Raw genomic sequence first — 12,328 nt, 5'->3', positions numbered from 1 at the left:
AGAAAAAAAACGATGTTTGTACCTAAAAATGCCATAGCAATAATTTTATGCAAGAATCAAACAATATATATGTTTTAACGTAAGTTCTTTTAAATTTGCGATGCGAGTATTGACAAACTCCTAAAAAGGAATTATGGCAAATTTATGATTATTTTGCCATGCGACTATTTAGAAACTCTCCAAATTCTGTCATGGAAAATTATGTTTGAACCATGGCAAAATTTCTTTCTTTTCGACATCGGCAAAATTCGTTTTTTAGTGCCATGGCAAGCGGAAATTCCATTTTTTAACAATGGGAAAATTACTTTATGGAACACGAAAATCTTTTTCTTTTTTTTTTTGGACCATGGCAATTTATTTTTCTTTTAAACCATGGCAAAAATGTACTACATGGAACGTGGAAATTTCTTTCTTTATATCATGGCAAAATTACTTCGTGGGTGATGGAAATTTACTTTAGAAATCCTGTTTTTCGCTATGCTCTGTACCACGGGAAATTGTACTACATGGAACATTGGAAGTTATCTTTTGTATCATGGAAGCTTTACTTCATGGGTCATGGCAAACTTACTGAAGAATAATATTTTATATTTTTGCTTTTGTTTTCTATCATGGTAAATTCTAATTTTGTAGCATGACAAATTTACTGCATGGGTCATGGCTTTTTTTAATTGAAAAATAATCTTTTGTATTTTTTATTTTGTTCTCTTTCATGGAATATTTTGTAACATTTTAAAATGTAAGAAAAGATAAAGCATGCCATGGTGTAACGGATTATTTGTTTTGGTAAATCATTTTGATCTTAATTTTCCAAGGCGAAAACATATTTAAATTCTTAATTTTTTCACCTGCACTTAAAAAAATGTAGGAAAACATAAAAATAGAAAAATAACGTAGAAACATGCTGATATCAACCGACTTAGACTTAACCAAATCTAAGTCAACTGAGCACTTGTCACACCCAAGAAATGAACAAGATTTCAATTTACTTGTACGTACCTTCCAAAATAAAACAAATTACAAATACAAGTCCGTATGATCCCATCTCCTACAACAACTGAGAGCACGCCACACTTATCTGGTTCAAGGAAAAATAATAGCGCTATTTGGCTACAGCCGCATGGGATTTCCCTTCCACAAAGAGTTTTCTGCCACTGACTAGCAGAATTAAGAGGAAGGAATGAGTCCCTCAAAAAAGAGAGAGAGAGAGAGAGAGAGAGAGAGAGAGAGAGAGAGAGAGAGAGAGAGAGGGGAAGGAATGAGAGCCATTGGATTGGAATGGATGACTGATCTAAATACCTTAAACACCGGTAGAGTATGAACGTAACAGCAGAGGAGCCAAACCCACATATAACTTAACTGAAGGAAAAATCTACTGATGACACAATCGGATCCAGAAGATTTCATATGGCACAAAGCCCCTGATATCCAGTAGGAAACATTCCAACTCTCATTAGGAAGTTTCCAAATTAGAGTTGAATTATTTGAATCCATGAGCTGATGAGCAGCAATCCCAGCGGTACACGACTGTCGGTGGTAGTGAAATGATCTTCTTGGAGGGAACTCGGGTTGACCTGCTTTGGGTGACTCTGCTTTTACAGGGAGCTGAGTGGCTTCCTCCGAAATGATAAAGAACCATATGACACCGCATGCTTTTACCATGCTGGAAATAGTTCTAAGCAGCTGCTAGAGATGAAACTGCGAAATTTCACATGCATTTGCTTTATGTGAGCAAAAAAGAGTTTCTTTGCAAAATACAAATGATCCGGCAATATACATCGGGTTTGTTCTATAGACGCTCAATGGCTGCAACACTTTATGTCAGTACTTGGCTCTTTCTGCTCGTGGTACTAGAAGTTTTTATTTTTGGGTGAGAAATGGAGAATTTAACTAGCGAACACACATCGAATTTGCGATGTAGGCCCAGTGCTTTTCAATTAGACCGGACACACAAAATGATATGCCACATCAGTCCGTAACTAGAAAGTCCATCGTTGGTGGTCCATGTGTACCGGTAGGAACGCCTTCACCGGCCACTGATGCTGCTGCTCAGCACCAAAGTTCCTGAAGTCAAAGGATTAGTCGGCGGCCCATAGGTCGCCACCGGCATCTTTGCCGGGAGGCTCGGCAATGGCGCTTCGAACCGCAGCACGTTCATCGCTTGCCTGATGGATGGCCGCATGCCACGGTCAGGGTGCGCACACCAGAGCCCCACGACCATAACACCCTCCATCTCCGCACCGTCAAACTCCCCCCTAAGCCGCTCGTCGGCGGCGGCACGGATTGATCCTCCGCTGTACAAGTCCCACACCCATGACACCAGGTGGACGGCACCACCGTCTTCCTGGACTAGAGCTGGCCGCCGACCACATGCGACCTCGAGGAGGAGGACCCCGAAGCTGTACACATCCGACTCGACGCTCGCTGTGCCGGCCAGCACGCTCTCCGGGTCGATGTACCCCATTGTGCCGGCTGTGTCAGTCATGTACGATATCTGGCCATCATTGATGAGCCGCGCGAGCCCGAAGTCGCCGAGCTTGGCGGTGAAGGAGGCATCTAGCATGATGTTGCTTGGCTTGATGTCCCTGTGCACCACACGCTGCTCCGTGTCTTGATGCAAGTACAGAAGTGCGGAACCTATGCCGAGCACTATCTCGTACCTAGTATGGCAGAGAATGAGAGAAGTGAGGAATTGCTTCTTTATTTTGACAAGGAGTGACGAATCCCTTATACGTAGCAAATTATTGTGCTAAGATTTGTTCAAACGGTTGATTAACTAGAAAGTCACAACATATTTTTTTTTGGGACAAAAAGTAGCAACATACCTAACAGGCCATGTCAGCACGTAGTCGGATCTGTACAAATGAGTGTCGAGGCTGCCATTGTGCATTAGCTCGTAGACAAGGAGGAGCTCATCGCCGCCATGGCACCAGCCGATGAGCTGCACGAGGTTGCGGTGCCTCAGCCGACTAATGATCCGCACCTCCGAGAGGAACTCCTTCCAGCCCTGATGAGATGTCTCTGACACCTTCTTGACAGCCACTTCGCGGTTCATGTCACTCATAAACCCTCGGTACACAGACCCAAAGCCTCCTCTCCCGAGCGCCCTGTCATTGGAGAAGTTATCCGTCGCTGCAGCGAGCTCCTCGAAAGAAAATCGTCGGGGCCCAGAGAGTCCTTGGTCGAGCTCGCCATCGACAAGTTCGCCGCGAAATAGTGTTGTCAACGCTTTCAACGATTGTTTGGTTTTCTTCGTGTTACTGCGCCTTCGACGGTGACAGCAGAGGCAGAGACAGATACAAGAAATTATGCAGATAGCAAGTATGAGCACGACCAAAGCCCATGTTACCAACGCGGCCCCGACGATCAACTTTGCCCATGTTGGATCTGCATGGAAAACATGGAATCGATGATGAAAGACATACATGCGAGAAAGTATCATTTTAGTTATTTACAGCGCCTTGTCTAACACTTACGGAGAGAATTGGTCTCCCCGGGATGATCACCACGACATTGTTGATTTAACATAATGCCTTCAAAGTTTTTGAACACTTTCATTTTTTTGTCAAGTTTTCACAAATAAGGGGTTGAATATGTATTTTTCTCGTATTTTTTAATCCGTTTGGAAAAAATAATTGAAACTTTTCTAGAACGATAATCATGGTAGTGTTGATTTTAGAGAATTATTTGAAAATTCTGGACACTTTCATTATTTTTCCAATACTTGGTGACATGACAATTGACTAGCCGGCTGACTGGGTGGTCAACTAGTCAAAATCACTTCAGCCCATCAAAAACTAGTTTGAGAAGAGAGCAGGGTTGAAACTTGACTTGTTTTGACAGTTCGTAGTCGTAACGTAGATGGTTACATAGTTCAGACTTGATCTTAAACATTTGTGATAGCTTAAGGTTGAACTATGGACTTCTTTTTTTTATAGGTTTTTGTCTTATAAATATCCCGGTGGGGAGGGACGATAATGGCGGCACGCTTTCTATAGATATTATTTTTGTGTTTTTTGTACAGTCATGGCACGATGAGAGCATGTACAATGCATGACAAAAAGTAATTTGAGGCATCTACATTTATTTTTTCTCCCCAATGCAAGCTACAACTAGTGGGCCTCATTAAGAAATAAAAAATAAAGACTCTACCACACATGCATCTCTACTTTTCACTCCAACCTTTTCAGCTTTTGTCACCGGACCACACTTTTTCTTTCAAGCACCCGCCTCCTAAAGAGGATCCCGCTTCCCTATCCGAACCTACTTTACGTCATATCCGATCCTACATGACATGCGAGGCATCACCTTGAGGCTATGCATTGTACATGCCTGAATAGACCAAAAGTATTCACGCAAATAAATAAATAAATATATAAATAATAAGCTAAAGTCCAAAAACCGAAAATAAGCCGATCGAAGATCGAACCAAACAACACTCCCAGGTAGACTTGCGACCCGAGCCTACGGGGATTAACAAACATGCGCGTGAAACAGAATCAGGGGATGTGGGCAGTGCTTACCGACGTTGCATCCATCTCCAGCCGCGTACCCGTCGCCGTAGGACCCCGCCATGCACGCGCATCGGTACCCGCTCTCCCCGCTCGGTGTATCCATGTCGGAGCACGTCGCGGCCTTCGGCGTACACTGGCCGCCAGCCTCACCGCCGGCACACGTGCCATTGACCCACCACCCCAACTCCGCCGTCTTAAACTCCGGCGACACCGTCCCCTCCGCCGTGTTCATGAATACAGCGGAGGTCAGCACGTCGTCACACTTTTGCTCCTCGACCTTCTCCCAGAACAGAGACACCGCCCTCGCCACCGTGGCGTTCGGCGCAGCAGAAGCAACGCACGCGACCTCGGTGGAGGTGTCGTTCCTGCCGCACTGCGCCGTTCGGAGCAGCCTGGACACGGCAGACGCCGGCACGCTACACCCGGCGCCGGCCGCTGCGTCGCTGCTGCCGCGGCAGCCACCACGGAGGATCAGAACGGTGCGGAAAGAGACGTCGTAGCTGCGGCCGGAGAGCGCCTTCCTGACGTCGGAGACGCTGCGTGCGCACGACGGCGGGAGAGAGACGACGAAGGAGGATGCGGTGGAGTTGAAGAACACGACATGGTACGGGGATGTGCCGTTGTCGCCTCTGTATGGGAGGATCGGCGTGGAGGTGTTGGCGTCGCAGGACAGGGCGATGGGGCAGCCGTCGGAGAAGCCGAAGGGGTAGGGGACCTTGGTGCCGCCGCACCAGCGGTTACACGAGGCGGCGGCCGTTGTGCCGGAGAGGGTTTCATGGGGAAGCAAGAAGACGAGCAGGAGGAGCAAGCGGTGGCGCATATTCGACCTCTCGCCACTTGGTGCAAGAGGATTATGAGCCTTGCAGCCACATATTTACACCCATTTTTTCTCAGCTAGAAGTAGAAGGCGATTCTTCAGTGGAGATGTTAAGAGTCAAGCTGTGTCCCTTTCAGAATTTCAGGCCAAGCCATATAGATCAGGTCAGGAGGGGGGCGCTTTGGAGTTTAGCAAGTGTCCTCCGAGGCTCCGGCGGAGCTCATCGCGATGTACGTAATCCGGAGATGAACTCACCGATCGAGCTGCATAGTGCATCCCAGCTGATTTGATTAAGCAAGCATGACCAAGATTCATGAATAATCAAATGGGAGCTCTTCCAATTAATGCGAAGACAATAACTACTCTAGCAAGAAAACAAGCTGAAATCATACCTCCACACACACACACAAGCGTACGCATCAAATTTCATCTGAATCGGATTGAAAACATCGAGAACATACATGCGCATGCAATATTTTTCACTAGCACATGTGCCTGTGCATTGCAACGGGAAAAAAATAACCTGCGAAGGATATGTCAAGAGGATGGTCACGGCGACATTCGCCATCTGTGATGTACACAGCAAGAGTCGGCGTGGTGGCAGAGGGGGAGCGCAAGGGCAACGATGCTGCTAGGGTTGGAGTGGGGAGAGGTCGACCTCAACAAACCATGCTTCCTCACGACGTGTCCCTCCCCTCCACGTCCAAGCTTCCTCTCCAAGATGTTGCTCTTCTTTTCACCGCCAACTTCCTATTGTCCGAAGCACCTTCCAAAAACAGGTGTTCGTAAGCCACCTTCTGTTAAAGAGAAAAAGAAAAATGGCCAAAGAATAAATGGTTAATCAAAACCATACTTTGGAACAATGTTCATCATGTTTTTTTTACACAGAACATATGCAAGCGCTCATACATACGCGCATACACTCGCCCCTATGAATGCACACACGCACACCCTACCCCTATGAGTACCTTCGAGAGACTGAGCCGGTATATCGTCTTGAGATTTACGAAGTCACCGTAGGCGCCTCGTCGTCGACGGGAACGTGTCCTCCCACTAAAAGCGCATCGCCGGAAATCCTGAAATAAATCCAGGAATAATGCAAGCACTAGGATTTGAACTCTGGTGGGCTGGGGATACCACTGTCCCTCTAACCATAAAAAAAAAAGATCGGTTCAATTAGTGTTCATCATGTTTGGTACCTCGGAAAGATCTTCACCATGTTTGTCAGTGCCAATAGACATAAAAATATGTTCACTACCACTAAAAAGAAAATCCTTAGCTTTTCCCGGGTTCTGGTCAATCACAACTTCACAAGACAACTTCAAAAAACTGTATTCAAGAGGTCAAAGTGAACTAAAACTTTTGATATATCAAACTAATGGAGTGATATTTCTTCATAGTTTTTTCTTGATAAAAATAGACATACCTCCTCTGAACCCCTTGTGTACTAAAAGGCATCACCGCCCTTGCGTACACATGGGCCACATGGAGCCAAATTTCGACGTCAATGTCATTGCCTAAAAACTCACCTGCTAGTTGTAATAGATGACCCTACTTATCCTGAAAGCAACTGAACCGTAATTTCATGTGAAAAATAAAATGAACAATAATTTTGTTAAAACAAAAGAATTATAGCATTGCAGCCAGCGAAAAGTAGTGCTACATGCTGACAGTTTAAAACTTTAAAGCATATCTGAGATATAAAATTTACAAAACCAGATAGTAAAATTAACCGACAGAAAATTGCGCTGATATTTTACAATATACGTACAACAAGAGTTCATAAATAGCACATTGGAAATTACGATCATAGTACAGGAACAATGTCAATTAAATGTTAAATAGTCATAAGTATGGCCACTCTATATTGAATATCGCACCGATTTTATACTGGATGGACACCACAAAATCACAGCAAACCTTATAGATGAACCATTTAATATAAATAGTGTACTGAAAGGTATGTAATAAGGTCCTGAAAAAACAAAGGCATGTACAGAAGGATTGCTTGAAAGCTTGATCAATGTATCGTCAGAAAGACATTGCAAGAGCTAAATATACCTCGTTCAGCAAGGAGAGGCAAAGCATGCAACGCTATACTTTTAGTTCTTGCCTGACACCATCCAGTGCTTTGACATGTTTTGACCGAATCGGAGACTCGCAGGTTGCTGTTGGCCTGCCGCCGCCCGGCGTCGTCACAGGCAAGCTCGTTCTTGCCATTTTCCAATCAGATCAAAAATCTGAGCTGATTAGCCATTGGCCCGGCTCTGTTGCGGTTTGCATTGACAAAGCAAAGGGGAGATATTAGAGGCCATTCACGGGATTAAAGGTGAGGGAGTGGTCAGTGGAGTAGGATTAAGAAAAAGTGTTTCCCCCCGCTTTATATTATAAAGCAACGAACCAAGCATCCAACACATTAATACAGAGTACAATCAAGTCATAAAGTCACGCTAGGGGCACAGCAGGACAAGCCCCAAACAGCTCAGAGGGTCCATACGGCAGTGATTTGTGAATCATTTTCCTCTCCCTTGGCGGCTGCAACCCTAGCCGCCGCTAGGAGAGGCCAGTCTTCCAGCGCCGTCCTCCGGCGGCCCCTCTCTACCGGCGACCTCGGTCGCCGGTGGTGAGGGGGGTCGCCGGATCCACGTGTGTGGATCGTTTTTACTCTTTCGTAGTCTAGGTTTTTTAGGCTGTTCATCGCTTTGGCTTCGGCAACGACGATGATAGCGCTGAATAAAGATTCCTCGGATCCTTCCCTGACGAGGCCATCGGTCGTATGGTTGGGGATGGATTTGGAAACCAGTCTGTTCAAGCAAGGATGGCGTGGCGGCGACGGCATCCTCGTGGTGGATCTGTGTCCTCGGGCTCCGCCGTTGCGACGGCGTTTGCTCCAGCGTCAGCGCGGAGCTTGGGAGGTAGTCCAGGAGCGGATGCAGATTGTGGTCTGCATCGACGACATTTGGAAGACGGAACGTGTGCTGTGTTCGTGGTTCGTGGATGGCGGTGTGGTTTCCTCCCTCGGCGTTTTAGTCGTGGTGGGGTTCCAGATCTGGAATTCGATGGCGTGTCCGGGGTGTTGCCCCGGTCAGATTCGTTCAACGGCAAGGGCTTCACTTTTGGTGAGCCACCTTGGAGGTCCGCAAAGCTGCATACCAACTATGGAGCCGCGTCGAGCTCGGGTGAGGAGGTGATCCGTCATTCTTTTCTTCGGTGGCCGCCGTGGTGGTGCCGGAGGCAGACGACGGGCGTTGGTGTGAAACTCAGAGATGTTCTGCTATCTTTTTAGTTTTGTCATGTCAGTCCTTACGTGACTTGTACTTTAATCTTTATGATATGAATGCGACACGTATTACCATGCAAAAAAAGACAAGCCCCAAACAAAGCTAAAGAAAGCTAATCCGGCTCGGGAGGTGGTGGCGGAGGAGGCGGTGGTGGAGCAAAAGCCGACGCCGAGGAACGCAGACCCGCAATGATGTTGTTAATGACGTCTCGGTCGTGCCGCTTGCTAAGCGATCTCCAGAGCTGTAAGAAGCCACACATTTTATAGATAGCATCAGTCACACGGCACGAAATCACACGTTCGATGACTAGTTTATTGCGGGTACACCATAGGGTCCATGCCAGGGTGCCCAAAGCCACCCAGGTTGGGGCGCGACTAGTGCCGGGGAGTCTAAGAACCTCCCCCAAACAAGTCCGGGAGGTTGTCATGGCACCAATTGCCGCCGACCACCTCCTGGAAGCAGCTCCATAGGAACTGCGCCGCAGGGCACCGAAAGAAGATGTGGTTGCAGTCTTTCGGTACCAAACAAATGGGGCAGAGGCCATCCCCAGGGCCATTACGTTTTCGGACCTCCGTGCCCGAGGGGAGGCGACCTCGGACCCTGTCGTGGAATTTTCACGGCATATGTCCTAGTGTGAGGACTTAGTCGTGAGGCCAACGCATCTATGTGGTAGCTTGAGAGGGGTTGAGCGGAATCGAGAGACGCAACACAAGACAAAGGTTTAGACAGCTTCGGGCCCCGGGAAACATCATCCGGTAACAACCCTACATGCTGTTTGTGGCTAGGTCTCATTATCATCACGAGGGAGTCGCCGTAAACCGGCTCTCCTAGTTGTGTCTAAGCCTTAATGATTATTTTCTTCTTCCTCTTGGGGTGCCTTGCCCCTCCTTATATAAGTTGAAGGGGCGGGTTATATGTAGAGTCCAACTCGGATTAAGACTTAAACTATTCCGACTTCTCTTCATGGGCTTCTTAGCATCTTGGGCTTCTTAACGTCTCGGGCTTATTAACCCCAGGCGACTCTGTCTGCCGGGTTATGACTGTCTGCCGGGTTATGACTGTCTGCCGGGTTATGACTGTCTGCCGGGTTATGACTCTCTGCCGGGTTATGACTGTCTGCCGGGTTATGACTGTCTGCCGGTTTACCACCTACCGGTTTACCATCTGTCTTAACCATCAGTCTTAACTGTCTGCCTTAACCATCTGTCTTAACTCTCTGCCGGTTTACCAAGTCCCAGCCGGGTTATAATTCCGGCCGGGTCATACCGCGGGGTATATCCCCGACATTAGCCCCCAGTTTAATTTTGATTTATCCATGTTAAACTGATCCCGTAAAAACAAACACAACAATTTTGACAGATTATGCTCCGGTTTAAGAACTTTTGTAAGCCGTCACCTGATCATCCTTAATTCCTTGTCATTTCCTTCTTCTAGAAAATCCGGGTCAATAGGCCAGCTTCATAATCAATTTGCTGTCATTGGCTTGTCACAGAGAAATATTGTGAAGAATGATTCATTTGACTTTAGCTCCCAATGCTTAAAAAATATTGGTGTTTGAAATGCTCCTCTGATTCTTCAGCCGGCTTGAAGATGTAAAACTTGCCGGTTTATCATTGCCAAAATTGCCGGTTTATAAATATTGATGGCACCGGGTCATAATCGTTATTAACATCAAGCTTAAAAATATACCTCTTATATGCATATCACTTGTAGCCCCCAAGTCTTAAGAAGGGAACGTAGTAACAACTTAAGACTTGCTTCAATATGAATGTCACAAGCTTAAAGTAATCCAGGTTGTTCATCTCAATCACTAGTCATAAACTGACTATTCCACATATGTAGCCCCAAGTGCCGGGTTATCATGCTTGCAGCAACCTGGGACTTGTAATTGCCTTATGCTCATAAAAACTTCAACTAGTGTAACCCCCAAGGGTCGGGTCATTATGCAATAATGAGCAGGGACTTTATAGATATGATCATGTAGACTTGAACAACAACGTGTAGCCCCCAAGGGCCGGCTCAGTAAGATAATATTGAGCTGGGACTTTATATATACTTCATTGAAGATAACATCATATGATGTAACCCCCATCACGGGGCTTGAACCCATGTCCACAAGGTTAAGAACTTTGTGCTTTACCAACTGAGCAATAAACCTTTCAATATAATGGATTAAAGCTTGTGTACCTTAATTTTTTGAAAGAATTAATTGGCAGCCCCCAAGGGCCAGCTCGTTATGATATGATGAGTCGGGTCTTCAATAAGGCAAGTAAAAATGTCTTTGCATTAGCCCCCAAGTGCCATGGTGCATGCTGGCAGTGACATGGGACTTGCATATTTGATGTGATCTCAACTTGAATAATGTAGCCCCCAAGTGCCGGGTCGTAAGCCTGCAGCGACTCGGGACTATTCCTTCCATTGTAGAATAAATCATATCCATTGATAAATAATAGCCATTGCGCTGAAGCGACTTTGAAAACCTTAATCATAATACTGGTTATTGATAACCATAATAAAAATCCAGCCATGCATGTTGGCTATTAAAGATTTGAATAATATAACCCGGTTTGAAAAACCGGTTCCTGTGATATTTGATCATACTGTTGGTTTACCAAGCCAGTGTAGTAAGGGTGATACCCAAAATTTGAGCACTGGTAATTATCATATATTGCCGGATTATGAACAAAGCCAGGCCGGGTTAATAAACACCGGATATTATGTTATCTCATACTGGCGACTTATAGTCAAAAGCCAGGCCAGGTTAATAAACACCGGATCTTAACTTACCATGTACTGACGACTTATAGTCGAAAGCCAAGCCGGGTCAATAAACACCGGTGAATTATAATCATAAAGCATTATAAGCCGTATCGGATAAACCTCAAAAAATCTGTCGAATAAAAACACACGAAAATGAGGGTTTTCGTGGGCTGCCAGGCCGAAAATTGAGGCTTTTCACGGGCTGCCAGGCCACTGAGTTAAACCTTTTACAAACCTTATAAGATGGACCTCACTTTAACCAATCATCGTTTTAACTTTGACAAGTTCAGGGTCTGCATAAGATTGACGTGTCAAACGTTCGGCGGGTCATTCCAGGAATACCTGGGCGGAGTGGCTTACTTAAAAAGGCAAGATAACCCGGGGTTTTAGGTGAATACACCTGGCTTCCAAGCCTGGCTTTTAAGCCTATCACAAGGGTTATAGCAACTCTTGTTCTTTAGAACAAAAGAGCCCCCAAGCAATATTTCTGAGCTATGCTCAATGGGCACCTATGTTTGAGTTGTGCTTTTGCAACAGACTCTCTTTGGTCCCTTTAACCTAGGTAGCAAGCCCCCAAGTGTTTTGTAAGCATGGCGTATAAGCCGGATCAAAGGGTAATCATAGCTTCGCTCGATGAGCAGGAAGCCCCCATGTGACCATAATAAGATAAGCCCATAAGGCAGGATACCCATGTTTGAACCGTGCATCATGGCAGCAAGTTCTCTTTGGCAACGTTTAATTTTTCTGAGAACTCGAACTTGCGAGAGATGAATTTCTTTTACAACCGGAGTTTTAAACCGGATATTGAGAGCTTCAAAGCCTTATGGGAGAAAGATGTCTCTTGAGCCGGATTTTGAACTGGAATCTTCATTTTGAGCCGGAAATTTTCTGACGGCCTTTAAATTTTCATCAATATGTCAGCAGCTTCCGGGACCTGGTTATCTTCCCTTCCATCG

The 12,328-nt window shown here is 45.9% G+C and overlaps 1 protein-coding gene across 1 annotated transcript; it reads right to left on the bottom strand.

Moving 5' to 3' along the window:
• Window positions 1-1,748: 1,748 nt before the first annotated feature.
• Window positions 1,749-5,398, bottom strand: LOC780618 (L-type lectin-domain containing receptor kinase IX.1). Its single transcript, XM_044539237.1, has 3 exons — window positions 4,524-5,398; window positions 2,826-3,387; window positions 1,749-2,660 (listed from the first exon to the last, which is right to left on the bottom strand). The coding sequence occupies exons 1-3, from the start codon at window positions 5,332-5,334 to the stop codon at window positions 2,027-2,029; spliced, it is 2,007 nt and encodes a 668-aa protein (XP_044395172.1). The 5' UTR covers window positions 5,335-5,398; the 3' UTR covers window positions 1,749-2,026.
• Between the last annotated feature and the right edge of the window lie 6,930 nt (window positions 5,399-12,328).

The sequence above is a fragment of the Triticum aestivum genome, chromosome 5D (genome assembly GCF_018294505.1).
Source record: "Triticum aestivum cultivar Chinese Spring chromosome 5D, IWGSC CS RefSeq v2.1, whole genome shotgun sequence".
Classification (NCBI taxonomy): domain Eukaryota; kingdom Viridiplantae; phylum Streptophyta; class Magnoliopsida; order Poales; family Poaceae; genus Triticum; species Triticum aestivum.
Note: the sequence above shows the minus strand (reverse complement) of the source record. Positions and strands in the feature narration are given on the sequence as shown.